This window comes from Felis catus, chromosome C2, assembly GCF_018350175.1.
Source record: "Felis catus isolate Fca126 chromosome C2, F.catus_Fca126_mat1.0, whole genome shotgun sequence".
Classification (NCBI taxonomy): Eukaryota; Metazoa; Chordata; class Mammalia; order Carnivora; family Felidae; genus Felis; species Felis catus.
In genome coordinates this window covers 121833306-121853883 of record NC_058376.1, presented here as the reverse complement: position 1 = coordinate 121853883, position 20578 = coordinate 121833306, and the positions used below count along the sequence as shown (strand labels likewise).

Sequence of the window (20578 nt, the reverse complement as noted above, 5' to 3'; positions counted from 1 at the left end):
AGGCGTTCCAGAGGACGAAGGGTGTCCAGGTGGGCTGTCACCTGAGATGTGTAAGTTTAAGGAATTGCCAGGCAGAGGAGCTAGAGGCTAGGGTAGAAGAAACTCAAGAGGAAATAATTTTTCTCCTAGAGCTTTTATACAGATGTAGTGTACAGATCTTCCAAAGTTAGAAAAAAGGTATCCATCTAGGGAGGATGCATGCCGTGGGTGCCGTAGGTGCATCGATGTGAGGGAGGGGAGGCTAGGACAGAGAACAGGCCTCCTGCTTTGTACTTTAATACACTTCTGCACTGTTTGAATATTTTACCATGAGCATAGATTTATTTTATTGTTTTAAATATAGTTCATTCTAAAAGCTGGTGAAGTGGGCGCCTGGGTGGCTCAGTAGGTTGAGCGGCCGACTTTGGCTCAGGTCATGATCTCTCTGTCCGTGAGTTCGAGCCCCGCGTCAGGCTCTGTGCTGACAGCTCAGAGTCTGGAGCCTGTTTCAGATTCTGTGTCTCCCTCTCTCTCTGACCCTACCCCATTCATGCTCTGTCTCTCTCTGTCTCAAAAATAAATAAATGTTAAAAAAAAAAAAACAATTAAAAATAAATAAATAAATAAATAAATGAATAAATAAATAAATAAAAAGCTGGTGAAGAAGTGGTAATTTAATCTTCAAAAGTATCTTATTTAAGTGTCCATCTTTGCATTATATGTATGTGTATGTATTAGATAAGGTTGAAATATGGCAGGAGACGAAAGGATCAGAAGATTCTAAATATGTGAATGAACTAGAATTTCCCCATGGCATTTATATAAAGTATAATTATAAAGTATGTTTATCATACTTTCTGTAAACATACACATATGTACTTGTACTATAATACAGAATTTTATGTTTACGTAGAGGTTTATGTTTTATTTTTATATGTAGACATATACATACATATATATACACATGTATATATATGAATATACGTATAAATAAATAAAGGATGAATATTCATCCTTATTTCCTCAAGTGCAGTCCCAATGTATACCTGTTTCTCTAGCATAGTTATTAGCTGCACCCCTTTTGTCTTTCAAATGTCCACGTATATATGTACGTACACATATAGATATATGTGTATATCACATACTTATGTTGTATATATACATATAGATATCTATATGTGTGTTTTTATAGATAAATATGACTGTGTAAGTATTTTATATAGCATATGCTCATATATTTATAAAGTCACTTAATTATCTAATTACAAATTAGTTTATGTGGGGCCTGGGCAGTTCAGTCAGTTGAACGTCGACTCTTGATTTCAGCTCAGGTCATGATCCCAGGGTTGTGGGATCAAGCCCCACATCAGACTGTGGGCTAAGCACAGAGCCTACTTAAGATTCTCACTCTCTTTCCCTCTGCCCCTCTCCCCCACTCTTGGGCGCTGTCTCTCTAAAATAAAAAATTAGGGGCGCCTGGGTGGCTCAGTCAGTTAAGCATCCAACTTTGGCTCAGGTCATGATCTTGTGGTTCATGAGTTTGAGCCCCGCATCTGGCTCCGTGCTGACAGCTCAGAGCCTGGAGCCTGCTTCGGATTCTGTGTCTCCCTCACTGTCCCTACCCCGGTTGCTCTCTCTCTCTCTCTCTCAAAAATAAATATTTAAAAAGTATGTAAAATTTAATTTAATTTAATTAAAAAAAAAAAAGTAGGTAGGCCCACCAAAATTTTTGCATGTATAACATTTATTGTTAGCCTTTTTCATGCTTGTCTATCCCATCTCAGTAATACTACTGAGAGAAGTGAATGTATTGCATGAAGCTTGCTGTTTAGAAAACATTTTAAAAAGTTACATGTAAATTAAATCTCATCTTCTTTCCATCCTACATTTCTTTTTCTGAGGTCTTTTGTGGGCTTTCCATTGGCAGGAATTCCTAAGGCTTCAGTGTTAAGTTACTCTCTATAAAGAAATATAGTACAGGAGGTCAGTTAACTTTTTTAGGTCAAAGAATACTGTTTTTGCCGAGGATGACTACCCCCTCCACCCCAAACACACAAAAACTCATTTATAAGTCTGAATTTTAATTTTGGGGGGATCTTTAAAGTAAGTATGTATGATAAGATCTGTGGGTCTAATGTTATTTCCCTTTATGTTCTTATCAGTCACAACAAAGGAAACCAGCTAATGGGGCCAGGCTGGTCAGGTTACAGAGAGAAGTCACTTGGCGGTAAGAGCACGGGCAGGCAGTGTGTGAGTGCAGGTGGCTGTGATGAGGGGACACAGCTAGGAGGCACCCAGTCCTTCTTGCCAGGCGGACAACAACCGTTTTGCCCACTCTTCCTGTTGTTCAAAAAAGGTATATTGGTTTTTATGTTAAATCTTACTCTTTTCATCGTCAGCCCAGTTTTTCAAAAACGTGGTTCCAAAAACCAGATTGGTCAGGAAAACCTGTGGGGGCCAGATTTGCCTGTGGCCTACTGTGGGTCTGTGGGTCTACAGACTTTGAACTGATTTCTTTATTGCCCTTTGAACACGTAGGATATGGCTTTTAGCTTTGGCACCATCTGAGATGACCCCGTGACTGTGGTGGGAAGTGGTTTAGGTGGGAGGTAAAATCAAAAAGGAGGTTCTAGAGGGTTCTAAAGTCTTAAAGACTTTAAGGTCCACCTTCAACAACTTTCACTGCTTTTTCAATTTGCATTTGCAGATTTAGATTCTTTGAACTGTTACACTGACTCTTGGATTATAAGCTTTTTGAGGGCATGAAACTCTGTGCCTCTTTCTGAGTGAGGTTCCCTTCCCTTTGTTTAGATCTGCAGAACTAAATTCTACCCTCAAGATCCACTACATGGCACTTTCTCCTCCAGGGCTGTGCCTTCCCTCACCCCCATTCCCAAGCTCCTCCCCAGAATGCCACTGCCTTCTTCCAACCTGCCAGCTTGTGTGATTCCACACATTTGTGTGTCTTTGTTATGCAGCGTTTCATAAGCACATCTTATACCCCTCGCTACACCACAAAGCTTTGAAGGCAGAATTTGTATATATTTTATGGCACAGGGTTTTAGTGTCAGCCCACTGGGCCTGGTTCTAGCTGGTTGATGAAAACTACTTGAAGAGTCTCTGAGACAAGGTGGGAAAGAGACTCATCAAGTTTATGTGTTGTGTCTTTTGAATTTGGTATCATATTAATGTTTTCCTTATTCACTAAATCAGTACAAATACAAAACATACAGAGGTGCCTGGGTGGTTCAGTCAGTTGGGTGCCCAACTTCGGCTCCGGCCCTGATCCTACAGTTCATGGGTTTGAGCCCTGCATCGGGCTCTGTGCTGACAGCTCAGAGCCTGGAGCCTACTTCGGATTCTGTGTCTCCCTCTCTCCGTACTTCTGCCTCCCTCTCTCTCTCTGTCTCTCTCAAAAATAAATAAACATGAAAAATATTTTTAAAAAATACATTGGATTCCAGGGTCTTTCCCCAGCTGTTCTAAACCAGAATTTCTGTGGGAGCAGGGGAGGGGAAAATCTATCAGTTTATACTATTTTAAAGCTTCCCAGGTGACTGTGATGCATAGCCAGGTTTGGGAACTACTGTCCCAAAGCATATAGTAGGTATTCAGGAAACATCTGTTCAAATGTGGAATGAAATCTTGTCTTCCTATAACATTTAGTCTGATACCATGTACTTAACAGTTGTTCCATAAATGTTGGTGGAGGGAATGAAAATCTATTCTAAGTCCAGATACCACCCCCCACTCCCTTCCTTAGCTGGTGGTAGGGCTGTCTGCTTGCCCCCGCCTCTCACTCTGGACGGATGGGCTGCTTCTCAGCTGGACCATGGATGGCCTACCCACCTGGTCTCCTGCAGCCAGCTTGCCCCTCCCCTCTGTTTCAGCACATGGTAGCCTGAGTGAGTGGGGTTTGTTTTTTTTCCAGGTCAAATCTGGAATAGATTATGACTTTCAGTGGTTCCCTCTTAACCTAGAATATAAAATTTACCATGAGGAGTACTTTAGAGTCTTTATGACCCTTCCTTTCCTAGCCCATGTCATTCAACAGAAAGGTGTTGAGGCCTGCCACATGTCTGGCACTGCTGGGGATCCTGGGGACAGACCAGGTGCACACGCTCTCCCGCCTTCACACAGACCCACTCATCAGTCTCTGAGTGCATATACCCTTTCATCATTTTTTGTTTGTTTTGCCTGTGGTGTTCCTTCTGCTTAGAATGCCTTTCCCACACTCCTGTTTTGTTGTTTGTTTGTTTTTTATTTTATTTTATTTTATTTTTTCAATATGTGAAGTTTATTGTCAAATTGATTTCCATACAACACCCAGTGCTCATCCCAAAAGGTGCCCTCCTCAATACCCATCACCCACCCTCCCCTCCCTCCCACCCCCCATCAACCCTCAGTTTGTTCTCAGTTTTTAAGAGTCTCTTATGCTTTGGCTCTCTCCCACTCTAACCTCTTTTTTTTTTTCCTTCCCCTCCCCCATGGGTTTCTGTTAAGTTTCTCAGGATCCACATAAGAGTGAAACCATATGGTATCTGTCTTTCTCTGTATGGCTTATTTCACTTAGCATAGCACTCTCCAGTTCCATCCATGTTGCTACAAAGGGCCATATTTCATTCTTTCTCATTGCCACATAGTACTCCATTGTGTATATAAACCACAATTTCTTTATCCATTCATCAGTTGATGGACATTTAGGCTCTTTCCATAATTTGGCTATTGTTGAGAGTGCTGCTATAAACATTGGGGTACAAGTGCCCCTGTGCATCAGTACTCCTGTATCCCTTGGGTAAATTCCTAGCAGTGCTATTGCTGGGTCATAGGGTAGGTCTATTTTTAATTTTTTGAGGAACCTCCACACTGTTTCCCAGAGTGGCTACACCAGTTTGCATTCCCACCAACAGTGCAAGAGGGTTCCCATTTCTCCACATCCTCTCCAGCATCTATAGTCTCCTGATTTGTTCATTTTGGCCACTCTGACTGGCGTGAGGTGATATCTGAGTGTGGTTTTGATTTGTATTTCCCTGATCCCACACTCCTGTTTTTTTTTTTTTTTTTATTTTTTTTTTCAACGTTTATTTATTTTTGGGACAGAGAGAGACAGAGCATGAACGGGGGAGGCGCAGAGAGAGAGGGAACACAGAATCGGAACCAGGCTCCAGGCTCTGAGCCATCAGCCCAGAGCCTGATGCGGGGCTCGAACTCACGGACCACGAGATCGTGACCTGGCTGAAGTCGGACGCTTAACCGACTGCGCCACCCAGGCGCCCCCCACACTCCTGTTTTATTGATTGATTGATGCCAAGCTTTCCAGGGCCCTTCATCCTTTAACACTTTGTACATACCTTTAGTATAAAGCCTACCATCATGGATTGCAATTATTAGTTGACACTTCTCTTTCTCCCCCTAGACTCTGAGCTCCTTGAGGAAAGAGACTTGTCTCCTATTCCTCAGTATTTCCAGCTCTGAGTACTGTGTCTAGCCATGTTAGACATTAACACATGTGCTGGGGAAGAGTGACACAAGAATGAAGTTTTTATGTGTGTGCCAAGAACGTAGATTGAAGTGCTGCATAGTTACTCTGATTATAAAAGGATTTCTGCCACACTGTGGTAGATCATCCCCCTTTTGAATAGTGTCGTACGTGGATATTCCATAGTTACAACAGTGTGTTAATGACCTATATAATGATACTCTCTATTAGATGCATTATTCTAACTGTGAGTATGATTAAGATATTATTAAATGTGGGAGCGCCTGTGTAGCTCAGTCGGTTGTGTATCTCACTGGCTCAGATCATGATCTCATGGTTCATGCCTCACATCAGGCTCTCTGCTGTCAGTGCAGAGCCTGCTTCGGATCCTCTGTCCCCCTGTCTCTCTGCCCCTCCCCTGCTCGCACTCTCTCTCTCTCAAAAACAAACGTTAAAAAAAGATATTATTAAATGTTAACATTTGGCCTTTTACTAACCATCCTAATTGAACAACCTAAGAGAAGAATCAGAGAATCCTACAGAAGTGAGGGGGTGCTTATCATCTAACATCCTGGAGTGTTCATTGGCTTGATGTGAAATACTGTATTCCCCAAGTGGAGGTAGGGCCTAGTGGGAGTTTAAGAGTGCTGTGAATTGGAATGTTTTGGAAGAAGCAGTAGTTTTGAGGTGGAAGGACAAAACAGATGTCAGCATGGAACTAAACTGAGAGGGAAACCACCTTTTAAAATCATATAGTATGTGTTTTGCCAGATCTGAGACTATCCAGTCAGGCTGGATAAAGAATTGAAATAACGTATGGGCTTCAGAAAAGCCAAACAGGATGTGAATAAATGAGGCAGGAGAGAAAGTGGATCCTCCAGGGGCCCAGAGCAGAGAACTCATGGAAGGCAAAAGAAGCATCAGCAAAATATGTCATTGATCTGTAACCAATGAAGAACGGACTCCTGCCACCTGTTCAGGGGTGAGCCCCTCTCCTTCAGGGGCATAGAGGAAGCCGTAGGTTCCATTTCATTTAATTCCATTTCTATTTATAGACTTAATCCCTCACATTTCTAAAAAAGATTCATGGGCGGTTACAATTAAAGGCACAGTACACAAGTAGAAAAGAACTAATATTAAATGAAGAAAGTGAGACACTAGTCACACCAGAAATCCAAGCTAACAATGGCTACAACAGTTGATGATAAAAGTTAGTTCTAAGCTTCCTTGTCTTGGAAATAGAAGCATTTATTAGTATTAATGCACTTTTTCCTGTGGCTGGATGAGATCAAAGAATGAATCAAATGGATCCTAAAGTATAAAGGACACTAAATAACATAATGGGCACAACTTATAACAGCTTCAGAAAAGGCTAAAAAGAAATCCTTCATTTGGCCATCTGGTCTCTCCACAACTGAATGAATGCTGTGAGTTAAATGTTGTACTTCAGTGCTAGGAAGACACTGCCACTAGAGAGGCTGGGGGCGCTTGCCTGGTTGGCTCAGTCGGTTAAGCATTCAACTTTTGATTTCAGCTCAGGTCACGATCTCATGGTTCAGTTCATGAGATCAAGCCCTACATCTGGCTCTGTGCTGACAGTGTGGAGCCTGCTTGGGATTCTCTCTCTCTCTCTCTCTCTCTCTCTCTCTCTCTCTCTCTCTCTCTCTGTCTCACTCTCAAAATAAATTTTAAAAAAGAGAGAGAGATAGGCTGGATGAACAGCTCGTTAGTATGACCTTTAGACTAAAGGGGTTTTTTTGGTTTTAACTGCAGAAGCGATCTGTTAGTGTATAGTGAAATTAGTTGAGTGAGTTGCTATTAGCATTTTTAAAATGAAACAGAACATAATACATGACACAGAGTAAGGTTACGTTTGAATTTAATTTAGATCCCTACATACTAACATACTATGTATTTCTTATATAATATACTATCTCTTACTAGAATATTATTTGGTAGGCTTTGGCCATTCCAGGCTTATGGTTTAAAATATATAGAGAAAATACCAAGAACTAGGTGCCGGGAAGAACAGAGATAAGATCCTTGAACCAGAACAAGAGCCACTGTGTCTTTAAATTGTGCCAATTTAGGAACCTGTGACTAGACTCAGTATTTTTTTTAATGAAATACAATTAACACACAGTGTTATATTAGTTTCAATTCAACAATTGTATACATTGCTCACTGCGCATCACATTTGATCCCCTTTATCCGTTTCATATATCCTCCCACCCACCTGCCCTCTGGTAACCACCAGTTTGCTCTCTGTACTTAAAAGTCTGGTTTTTTTGTTTGTCTTTTTCCCCCTTTGTTCACTTGTTTTATTATTTTTTTAAGTTTATTTATTTAGATTGAGAGAGACAGAAGCAGCATGAATGCGGGAGGGGCAGAGAGAGGGAGAGAGAATCCCAAGCAGGCTCTGTGCTGCCAGCGCAGAGCCCAACACGGGTCTCAAACTCATGAACTGTGAGACCATGACTTGAGCTGAAACCAAGAGTCAGATGTTTAACCAACTGAGCCACGTAGGTGCCCCTCACTTGTTTTATTTCTTAAATTCCACATACGAGTGAGATCATATGGTATTTGTTTTTCTCTTATCTCACTTAGCATTATACCTTCTAGATCCATCCATGTTGTTACATATGGCAACATGCATGTTTTTGACTGAGTAATATTCCTGTGTGTGCGTGTGTACCACATCTACTTTATCCATTAATCTGTCAGCAGACACAGGTTGCTTACATATCTTGGCTATTGTAAATAATGCTGAAATAAACATAGGGTTGCATATATCTTTTCAAATTCGTGTTTTTATTTTCTTGGGGTAAATACCCAGTAGTGGAATTACTGGTGCTGGGACAACTGGACAGCCACATGCAGAAGAATGAACCTGGACCATTTTCTTACACCATGTACAAAAATAAACTCAAAATGGATGAAAGACCTCAATGTGAGACCTGCAACCATAAAAACCCTTGAAGAGAGCACAGGCAGTCATTTCTTTGACATTGGCCATAGAATCATTTTTCTAGATACGTCTCCTGAGGGAAGGGAAATAAAAGCAAAAAATCAACTGTTGGACTACACTAAAATCAAAGCCTTTTGCACAGTAAAGGAAACCATCAACAAAACAAAAAGGCAACCTGCCAAATGGGAGAAGATATTTTCAAATGATATATCTGATAAGGGGTTAATATCCATAACATATAATTTATACAACTCAACACCAAAACCCACAAATAATCCGATTAACAAAAGGGCAGAGAACCTGAATAGACATTTTTCCAAAGAAGGCATAAAGATGACAAACAGACACATGAAAAAGTGCTCAACATCACTAACCACCAGGGAAATGCAAGTCAAAACCACAATGAAATATCAGCTCACACCTGTCAGAATGGCTACCATCAAAAAGATAAGAGAGAACAAATGTTGATAAAGGGTTGGACAAAAGGGAGCCCTTGTGCACTGTTGGTGGGAATGTAAATTGGTACAGCTACTATGGAAAACGGTATGGAGATTCCTCAAGAAATTAAAAATAGAACTACCATGTGATCCAGCAATCTCACTTATGGGTATATGTCTGAAGGAATTGAAATCAGGATCTTAAAGAGATACCTTCAAACCCAAACCACAATGAGACTAGACTCAGAGGCATGCTTTCTTGGTTTTGTGCATTGTTTCTTTTTCGTGTGCCTTCAGTACGTCACCGAGCCCTTTTTGAAAACCCTAATCTACTTTGGCTGTAATAAAAAGGGAAATTAGAGAAAGTATGAGATATGGCTAGTAACGCAGAGAGGCAGGGAACCCCTGGTGGTCAGACTGGGTCATGCAGACTGAGGGTTTCCATTGAGAGACCTTTCAGAGCCACAAATTAGAATGGCTTCTCCAGTTCTTCTTCTCTGAGCGGGCAGTACCTCTGTATACAGGTACTGCTTACTTAGGGAAAGCTTTTAAAAAAAAAAAAATCATCTTCCTGCTTCATAAATGATGTTTGGATCGGGTCCTCAGGGTTATCTATGAAAATAGGACGTTTGTGGCAGGACCATGGCATTGCCCAGCTCTAGGAGTTCAATGCAGCAGCCTTGAATGATGATGAGACCCTTCACATTTGGGGGGGGAACCCTCCTTCTCCCAAATTTGGACGTGTATATATAGCTATGGCTTTGGAGAAAGAGTTCTGGGAGGATTTCCAACTATAACAACTATTAGCAATGGTATGAGAAACAGGCTGGGGCGAGATCAAGATTTAGCTTCTAATGTTGACTCCAAGTCTTGCAAGTAACAGCAAATGAGATAAAAACCTGTATTTTCGTACTACAAAAAAAAAGTTTTTCAAAAACATTGAAAATTGTCTAGAAATAAAGAAACTACTTGTTGGGGCGCCTGGCTGGCTCAGTTGGTAGAGCATATGATTCTTGAACTCGGGGTTGTGAGTTTGAGCCCCACGCTGGGCATAGAGCTTACTTTAAAAAAGAAGGAAAGAAAGAAACTAGTTTTGGAAGGGTCTCTGACCATTTCTCTCCTCTTGTTTCAGATGACAGTCATGTCCCTTTCCAGGGACCTCAAGGACGACTTGCACAGTGACACAGTGCTCTCCATCTTAAATGAGCAGCGCATTCGGGGCATTTTATGCGATGTCACTATTATTGTGGAAGACACCAAATTTAAAGCCCACAGCAATGTCCTGGCTGCTTCAAGCCTTTATTTCAAAAATATCTTTTGGAGCCATACAATCTGTATTTCCAGCCATGTCCTGGAACTGGATGATCTCAAAGCTGAAGTGTTTACAGAGATCCTTAATTATATCTACAGCTCCACAGTTGTCGTCAAGAGACAGGAAACAGTCACGGATCTTGCAGCTGCAGGGAAAAAGCTGGGAATATCCTTCTTGGAAGACCTTACTGATCGCAACTTCTCAAATTCCCCTGGTCCCTATGTATTCTGCATTACTGAAAAGGGAGTGGTTAAAGAAGAAAAAAATGAAAAAAGGCACGAAGAACCTGCCATCACCAATGGGCCAAGGATCACAAATGCATTTTCCATCATTGAAACAGAAAATAGTAATAACATGTTCTCTCCACTGGACTTGAGAGCAAGTTTCAAAAAGGTCTCTGACTCCATGAGAACCACCAGCCTCTGCCTGGAGAGGACTGACGTGTGCCACGAGGCAGAGCCCGTCCGCACGCTGGCGGAGCACTCGTATGCCGTTTCCTCCGTGGCCGAGGCATACAGAAGTCAGCCCGTACGTGAGCACGACAGCAGTTCGCCTGGTAAAACAGGTAAAGAAACCTGTGAAGCTCTAGCAGCGAAACCGAAAACGTGCCGAAAGCCAAAGACAGTCTCCATACCCCAGGCTTCTGATTCAGCTGCAGAAAATAGACCACCCCCTCCAGCAACCAGCTCAGAGGTTAATCAGGAAAGAAGTCCAGAGCTGCCTGCCGTTCTTCCTCATTCAAAATCTCCCAACAACGAAGGAGATCTCCGTTTTTCCAAGGAAGATGAAAATAAATCCTCTGACGTCCCGGGGCCGCCGACGGCAGAGGTCCCACCTCTCGTGTACAACTGCAGCTGTTGTTCCAAGTCCTTTGACAGTAGCACTTTGCTCAGTGCCCACATGCAGCTCCACAAGCCAACCCAGGAGCCGTTAGTGTGCAAGTACTGCAACAAGCAGTTCAGCACCCTGAACAGACTGGATCGGCACGAGCAGATTTGTATGAGGTCCAGCCACATGCCTGTTCCCGGAGGAAACCAACGCTTTTTAGAAAACTATCCAACCATCGGACAGAATGGAAGTTCATTCACAGGTCCAGAACCGTTGCTCTCTGAAAACAGGATTGGTGAGTTTTCCAGTACCGGAAGTACCTTGCCAGAAACGGACCACATGGTTAAATTTGTTAATGGGCAGATGCTCTACAGCTGTGTTGTATGCAAACGTAGTTACGTGACTTTATCCAGCCTCCGAAGACATGCAAATGTTCACTCGTGGAGAAGAACATATCCGTGTCATTACTGCAACAAAGTATTTGCATTGGCTGAGTACAGGACAAGACATGAAATTTGGCATACAGGGGAGAGGCGCTATCAGTGCATTTTCTGCCTTGAAACTTTCATGACCTACTATATTCTCAAAAACCATCAGAAGTCTTTCCATGCCATAGATCACAGACTTTCCATCAGTAAAAAAACAGCAAATGGAGGCTTGAAGCCTAGTGTGTATCCATATAAACTTTACAGGCTACTGCCTATGAAATGCAAGAGGGCTCCTTATAAGAGCTACCGAAATTCTTCCTATGAAAATGCTCGAGAAAGCAGTCAGATGAATGCGTCAGCATCTGGTCCCTATGTCATTCAGAATCCACACAGCTCTGAGTTACCGACGCTGAATTTCCAAGACCGCGTCAACACCCTCACCAGCAGTCCAGCCGTCCCCTTGGAAACATCTGCACGCCAGGACATGCCCGCTTCTGCCAACGTACAGAGCGCAGAGGGGACCAAGTGGGGAGAGGAAGCACTGAAAGTCGATCTCGACAATAACTTTTATTCTACCGAGGTGTCGGTTTCTTCCACTGAGAATGCTGTCAGCTCTGACCTCCCAGCAGGGGACGTGCCTGTTTCGTCTTTGAGTGGTGGCAGTGAGAACGCAGCCTCTGTGATCAGCTACAGTGGCTCAGCACCCTCGGTCATTGTGCATAGTAGCCAGTTCTCATCAGTGATAATGCACAGCAACGCCGTTGCCGCCATGACCAGCAGCAGCCACAGAGCCCCTTCGGACCCAGCAGGCAGTCAGCCCCTGAAAGACGACAGCAAACTCGAGCCTGACAAAGCGGTCAGGGTCGTCAGCAGACCCAAAAGCATTAAGGAGAAAAAGAAGATCGTGCCGTGTAACAAGGGGGAGATAGCAGAGGAGTCCAAATACGTCGCTGATCCTGGAGGGTCATTGAGCAAAACCGCAAGTATGAAAGAAACCAGTAAAATTGAAACCTACATTGCAAAGCCTGCTCTGCCAGGAACCTCCACCAACAGCAACGTGGCGCCCCTTTGCCAGATAACGGTGAAAATCGGAAACGAAGCCATCGTGAAAAGGCACATCCTAGGATCTAAGCTGTTCTATAAAAGAGGGAGAAGACCCAAGTATCAAGTGCAGGAGGAGACCTTGCCACAAGAGAGTGACCCGGAAGCCAACAGAGACAGCCCACTCGGGCTCTGCCAGTCCGAGTGTGTGGAAATGAACGAGATGTTCGATGACGCCAGCGACCAGGATTCCACTGACAAACCTTGGCGCCCTTACTACAACTACAAACCCAAAAAGAAATCCAGACAGTTGAGGAAAATGAGGAAGGTCAACTGGAAGAAAGAACATGAACACAGGAGCCCAAGCAATAAGTGTAAATACCCAGCAGAACTGGACTGCGCTGTGGGGAAAGCTCCTCAGGAGAAGGCCTTTGAGGAAGAAGAAAATAAAGAGATGCCCAAGCTGCAGTGCGAACTCTGCGATGGAGACAAAGCCTCGGGGGCCGGCAATCAAGGAAGGCCCCACCGGCATCTCACTGCTAGGCCTTACGCCTGCGAGTTCTGTGCCAAGCAGTTCCAGAGCCCTTCCACGCTCAAGATGCACATGCGGTGTCACACCGGAGAGAAGCCGTACCAGTGCAAGACCTGCGGGCGGTGCTTCTCGGTGCAGGGAAACTTACAGAAACACGAACGCATCCACCTGGGCGTGAAGGAGTTCATCTGTCAGTACTGCAACAAGGCATTCACGTTGAACGAGACGCTCAAAATCCACGAAAGAATCCACACCGGCGAAAAGCGTTACCACTGTCAGTTCTGCTTTCAGAGTTTTTTGTACCTTTCCACAAAAAGGAATCATGAGCAGAGGCACATTTGGGAGCATGATGGGAAGGGCTATGCCTGCTTCCAGTGCCCCAAAATTTGCAAAACAGCTGCTGCCCTTGGAATGCACCAGAAGAAACACTTATTCAAGAGCCCAAGTCAGCGGGAGAAAGTCGAAGGTGACATGTGCCATGAGAACTCAAATCCTCTGGAGAACCCACATGTCAATGATTCAGAAGACAATGACCAAAAGGATAATGTGCAAACCATTGTTGAAAATGTCCTTTGAGTGGCGATACTTAGAAAAATCTTCAAAACTATAAGTTGGTGGGTTTGTTGTTTTGGGGTGTTTTTAGCTGTTTCTTCTGGTGTGTTTTTTTTTTTAAGTTTAGTTTTGTTTTGTTCACACAACAGTCATGAAGGAGTGAAATGTAAAAAAGAAAATCTCATTTGTGAAAATTCCAGAAAAAGGATCCTAATATCTACTTTGGGTTTTAGCATTAACTTCATGCAAAGTGCACAAAAATGAAATAGCTGAATCCTCCAGTATCCCAAGTATCTTGTGGAAGTTTATGAAGTTCTTAGCTGTGGTATTTCTGCCAGTGGAAAAAAAAAGAGTCTAATGTTAGCCTAATTTAGAACTTTCTAGTAAGTGCTAATAGGAACTGGCTGCTGAGCTGTCTTTAGTCACTGGAGAAAACGAGGGTCGGATATCATGAAAACATCATCTTCATAAATACGTTAGAAGGTAAACGAGCTATGACAGTCATTTTTCCCATCCAGCTTCTGCGCTATTAAAAATTGTTTAAATTAGTGGATATATAAGAAATATTTAATATTATAGCTGAAAATATGTGTGAAATTGAGTAACTTAAGTAGGACATTCATACATTATCTAGAACTACTTTTCTGCAACACAAGCCTTGTAAAATACATATATAAATCACTATGACTTTTAACTATCCATGTCCCCTGTAGAGAATTATAATGACGAGCAATAGATCTGCAAATAATGAGGACTAATGGAAAAATCAGTAGAAAGCATCTTGATATGATTTAAGAGCACGTTGTATGCTTTTAGATGGAATGCTGTTCCCTTGAAGTTCTGGCTGAGCTATTACTAGAACTGGTCTACTCCAGTCACAGAAAAAATAGGTCATGCCTTATCTATGGGGGAGAGCCCTCCCAGAATTTTTCTCTGATCACCTGTGCTGTATATTACTTTGCAGTGGCCTCACTTCAGAAAATAAAGAAGGGTCAAATTCTTCTGAAACTCCCTGCAGTCTTCCATCCATCACAAGGCCATGGATGTAGAGGTCTATTTCAGACAGACTTAATCAGTCTCCAGGGTTTAAGTTAAAACCTGACACATCCCATTCCACTGAAGGAGTGTCCAGGAAATTTAGTGCAAAGCATGCATATGGTGGTGAATTCCCAGGCACTTGAAAATGACAGAAAGCCTAATCCCAGTGATTATTAGCCTTCTTGGAGATTATGCAGCCCACAAGTATATACTAATATAAAACAAAAGGGCATCAGAAAGACACCTCCCACCTCACCCATTAATGACTTGAGTGGGCAAGAGGAAGCGATGACCTTCCTTGCCTCAAACAGTAGCTTTGTTTTGGGGGAGGTTGGAGGAGAGATAGACTGTGGAGTAATACGATTCCATCACTTACTTATATGACTCAGAAACGTATCCCCAAAGCCAGATGCCTTGTCTTCATGTTTGCAGACACCTGGCTCCCTTGCTAAAAACCCACTTAAGTTGTTTCATGTTCTTTTATGCTGCCCCACACCATCACCATTGCCCTCCAAGTCTAATTGCCCTGTAGGATGTTCCATCATGTGGACTAGGTTCTGGGAAGCTGGAACTCATCATTCTTAGGTTATAAACTGCCAGAATAGGAGGGAGAGAGAAAACATTCCTACCCTTTGATCCACCAGTGTGAGCAGGACCTGGAACCTGGTTTAAGGGTGACCTACAGCTATTCATGTTCATGGGATTTGATAGATGGAAGCCCAAGGTTATTCAAGGTTGCAGAGTCACCATAATGAAGAAGTAGTTCAAAGGACTCCAGTTTCTCTCTTCAAGTATTGTGATGTCTCCATGAAGAAGACTTAATACGGATTTGGGTGGGCGAGAAAGCATTTAAACACCCAGAGAAGGACACGATCAAAGCTGACCTTTTTATACAGTAGTATTTTGCTGTTAAGTAACCCCAATATTGCATCTGCATTTATCTTTTGTTGATCTACTTTCACTTACTTACATACAGTATTATGTAATAGAGGAAAATGGGGAAATGCAAGCAAATTCATCCTTATTTTATACGTTGTATATATGTATACCTGCACTACTCATTTGGGTTTTGTTAAAAGAGATGGTCACAAAGGGCTTATGAAAATCATTTCTGAATTGATAATTGGAATATTGAATAGGTAATTCGGTGATCTACTAATTTATTTTATCTCAATTGGGATTATTAATCAAAGAGAATTACTGTGTATTTCAGTCATTTTGATTTGAGGTAACTCCAAATATAAAATTATTCCATGTAGTGATGTCTCCTAGCCCTTACATGTGGAAATTTTTTAAGTGGACTTGTATGCTGATAATTCTAGACCAAAGTAAATATGGCAGAATATTTATACATGAAAAAATAATTTTGCAAATATTTTCTATAATTGTATTATTCGTTTAAAATGTTGATAGCTTGTGTTAGTTTCAGGGAGGGGTGTATATTTTGATAAAAAAAATACTTGACTTTGTAATTCTGTATATTCTATACAATTTATAGCAGAGCCGTTTTAAGACAGCCTTGTCACATTTTTGTTAATTGTGAAAACTTTATCATGAGTGATGTTTATGCATTGAGTACATAACGACCAACTAGAATTAAAGTAGGTGTAAACAGTGAACATACTGTATGCTGTACAAGATATATTGTAATTTGCTGTTTTAGCATCTGTATTTTGGTTAGAAGATATTATTAAATGCAGATGTTAAGGGTTGGAAAAGTCTAATTTTATTTTTAGAAATAATGAATATAAATTTGGTTTTGCTTGATTAAAATAGCTTATTCTATGTTAAGTCTCTTAAATGTTTTAATGTTAATTCTTTTGTGCAGTCAAGCGGCTATTTCCTCTTTGTGAGTCACAGCATTGTTTCACATATTATTCATTTAATATATTTCTGTTTCCTTACTTGTTTACGTTCCATGATACCTACTTACATGCTTAGGACTCAAATGGAATATGCATTAAAAAAAAAAAAAGCAGAAATAAGAGAGATTGAAGTCTTCTTATCATTTAATGCCTTGGCTAGGCCTGACCTTGTGATAAATCAGAGAGCGTTGAAAGTGTTCTGTCTACTCTACTCCTCCTCAGGAAACAAATTACACTTAGTACCAGGAATCTGGCAAGGTTCTTCCCATGGGCTGTTTCATTCAGGTCTTTCCCAGCAACCGTGGGAAGTAGACTTCATTATCTACATTTTGTAGTGACTTTGAGAAGATCCCACAACCAGAGAGAACCAGGATTCCAAGCCAGACCTCCCTGACTTCAAAGCCCATGTTTTTGTTTCTTCTCAACACCTTAGAGAAAAATACTTCATGTAAACTGAACGGGCAGTGAGGCAAAGAGGCATGACAAATGAATGCAGCTTTATGATGATAGCTGTCACAGTGATGGCATTCAGGAGGCCGTACTGGTCTCAGCTTTCCCTGACACCACCGCTGCTTTATTTCTGATGCCTCTACACTCTGGGCGTTTGCCTTCTCTTGTATGTTGGGATATTGCCTTATAAAATCATTTTTTAAATCTGTACACTTTTTCTTTTCAAGAATATAGAGGAAAATTGGGGCGCCTGGGTGGCTCAGTCAGTTAAATGTCTGACTTCGGCTCGGGTCATGATCTCACAGTTCGTGAGTTCAAGGCCCGTATCAGGCTCTCTGCTGTCAGCTCAGAGCCTGGAGCCTGCTTCAGATGCTGTGTCTCCCTCTCTCTCTCTCTGCCCCTCCCCTGCTCCCTCTCTCTCTCTCTCTTCCTCTCTCTCTCTCTCTCAAAAACAAACATTTTTAAAAAGGTATTAAAAAGAATATGGAGTAAAATATTTAATACTGTTTTAATTTTTCACATAAAAAATGTCCCCTCATCACAGACTATATTCCTAACTTTAATTACCTTCAGATGCATGCAGTTAGTCACAGTAGCTAGTGTGAAAGGGAGTGCCAGTGGCTCAGGCAACATAATCCATCACCAACACAGGGAAAATAACGCAAATTTCCAGTCCTACTAATGTCTGGCCAGTAAGCATCAGTTTTGTATTTGAAGGATAATCCAAACCAAATCCAAATCAAAAATTTGATAACTGCTGCCTGCTGAAACTAACTTCACTTATCTAGCAAAACAGATTAAATATTGAACAAATTTTTAATAATTGAGAAAGCTCGATTAAAAGCATCAAAACAAATCCTGCAAGGGAATCCTACTTGTGCATATTGTATTAATCACTTTGGGTTCTTTTACTCCTGTTTCTCACCTTCCCCTTTTCTCATTACCCCCCCCCCCCGCGCCCCCCCCCTCCCCCGGTTGACCGGGTCCCACGCCCTCTGTCTCCCCTCAGTTGCTCTTTGCAGAGGCAATTTCCTCCATATCTGAGAACTCTTCACCTTCCTTCTCCCCAAATCCTGGCCGGCTATCAGTCTCCCTTCTGGAGAGAGGAACCCCTTGCCTTGTCCCCACTCCTCCTTCCCTGTATACTCCCCTTGATGCTGATTCTCCAAGGAAGGTCATCAGTGAGCAGGTGAGTTGGCTTGGGGTGCAGATTTTAAAATGAAATTCTCCCAAGTTTAGACAACTGGAAGAACTGGTTATAGCAGAAGTATGATTACATTTCTTAAGGTTTTGTAAATTATGATTTCATTCTTGATGTCTAAGACCTCAATTCTAGTTACTTAGAATGTTTTACTGAGAAGTGAAGAGCACTTTTTTCCCCAATTTTAAAAACTATGACTTTTATGTCACAGAGGGGTCAGGATGTTATTCTTGTTATAGGAAACTTAGGTATACGGAGATTTAAAAGCTGGAACAGTGCTAATTTATGGAGAATTTTAATTCATTTATTCAAAATATGTTTAATTTGGGGTCTCAGGTGTTGTGTCCAGGCCAGGGCTATAGAGTTACAAGAGGCAGCCTGTGCCTTTGAGGAGCCAGAGACCGGGGAAGGAGACTGATGAGGCAAGGCACGATTACAAAACGAAACCCTGAGTCCCTAGTTGCTCAGAACCAGATTGGATTATGTTGGGTTCTGAGAGAGAGGGCACTGAGCTGGGCCTGACTGAGCCTGGGCTTCCCAGTGCAGGCAGGTCCAGGTAGGAGTGGCTAAAACACAGGAGCATGGGTGAGTGCATGTGGTTCCGCAGGCCTGGGGTTCGGGTGGTGAGCCAGGAGAGGTACACAGAGGGCACAACACCAGGGCCTCGTGTGCCTTGCCAGAGATTTTGTATTTCTCACACAGATAGATGATGGGGGAGCAGATGAGCAGCTGAGTGCTAGGAGGGAAGGGCAGAGAGCGGTTCCAGAAGATCCAAGCGAGAGGCCGTGTGAGGGCTTCAACAAAAAGGAAATGATCTAATGTGTTTGAAGGATGACTGTCACTGCAGTATAGGGAAGAGACTGCAGGTCAGTGAAGAAGGTCTCTGGAGCACCTGTGTGGTTCAGTCAGTTAAGTGTCCAACTCTTTTTTTTGTTGTTGTTTGTGAGTGACTTTATTCTTTTTTTTATTATTATTTCTGGGGCGCCTGGGTGGCTCAGTTGGTTGAGCTTCTGACTTCCGCTCAGATCATCATCTCACGGTCTGTGAGTTCAAGCCCCTTAAGGGCTCTGTGCTGACAGCTCAGAGCCTGGAGCCTGCTTCAGTTTCTGTGTCTCCCTCCCTTTCTGCCCCTCCCCATTCACACTCTGTCTCTCTGTCTCTGTCTCTGTCTCTCTCTCAAAAATAAACATTAAAAAAATTGTTTTCAATTTAAATTCAAGTCAGTTTAATATACAGTGTAGCCTTGGCTTCAGGAGGAGTAGAACCCAGTGCTCCTCCCAACAATTCCCTCCTTAATGTCTGTCACCCATTAACCCATACCCCCACCCACCTCCCCTCCAGCAACCCTCAGTTTGTTCTCCGTATTGAAGAGTCTCTTAAGGTTTGCCTCCCTCTCTGTTTTTATCTTATTTTTCCTCCCCTTCCCCTATGATTATCTGTTGAGTTTCTCAATTTCCACGTAAGACTAAAACCGTATGGCTGTCTTTCTCTGACTTATTTTGCTTAGCATAATACACTCTAGTTCCATCCACATTGTTGCAAAGGGCAAGATTTCATTCTTTTTCGTCACTGAGTAGTACTCTATTGTATGTATATACTTTATCTTCTTTATCCATTCATCAGTTGATGGACATTTGGGCTCTTTCCATAATTTGGCTATTGTTGGTAGCGTTGCTATAAACATTGGGGTACATATGCCCCTTCGAATCAGCACGTTTGTATCCTTTAGATAAATTCCTAGTAGTGCAATTTCTGGATCATAGGGTAGTTCTTTTCTTAGGGTTTTTTGGTTGTTTTTTTTTTTAACTATTTTCCATAGTGTTTTCCAGAGTGGCTGTACCAGTTTGCATTCCCACCAACAGTGTAAGCGTCCAACTGTTGATTTCAGCTCAGGTGTTGATGTTGAGGTTGTGAGTTCAAGCCATGCACTGGGCTCCACACTGGGTGTGGAGCCTACTTTAAAAAAATGTAAGTAACCAATGACTCTCACTGCAATGCAGTGAAGAAACTATTTTTTCTTCCCTTGCAATATATTTTTGAAGAAATTATGTTGTTTGTCCTGAAGAGTTTGTCACAGCCTGGGAATTAACAAGACAGCTTCCTAAGTTGGGTTATGTTCTTCCATCAGGAGGTACATACTGTCTGAGATACTGGATGTACTTTGAAGGTAGATCTGATAGGATTTATGAGTGGTTTAGGTCCCAGGAGGTGAGAAAAACAGAGAGGTCAAAGATGACTCCCAGGTTTTGGGTCTGAGTCATTAGAAGAGTGGAGTCACCTGTAGACCACTAGCTTATGTGGACCAGAAGTTCGGAAGGGGGACTGGCTTTGGGTATGAAGCTGAAAGTTGTGTTTCATTCATTCAAAACATATTTGAGCTAGGTGCTGGGAATACAAAAACAGAAAAAACAAATTGTCCCTGTAGCTTATGATCTAATGGGGAACACAAAAAGCTAACCAATTACAAT

The 20578-nt window shown here is 42.2% G+C and overlaps 1 protein-coding gene across 17 annotated transcripts in view; it reads left to right on the top strand.

Annotated features, from left to right (window-relative positions):
- ZBTB38 (zinc finger and BTB domain containing 38) overlaps positions 1-20578 on the top strand; it is a 171036-nt gene that overhangs the window by 124279 nt on the left and 26179 nt on the right. For 11 of the 17 annotated variants that reach the window (XM_019810630.3, XM_019810629.3, XM_045037513.1 and 8 more), the window contains one exon: positions 9996-16579. The exons of 4 other annotated variants lie outside the window; for them this stretch is intronic. In XM_019810630.3, coding sequence (XP_019666189.2) covers positions 9996-13580 — 3585 coding nt within the window. In that variant the 3' untranslated portion in view covers positions 13581-16579. Of the gene's footprint in view, positions 1-2311; positions 2336-9995; positions 16580-17874; positions 18099-20578 lie in introns of those variants that run through there. 2 more of the 17 variants (XM_045037514.1, XR_006585450.1) reach the window with 2 other exon arrangements.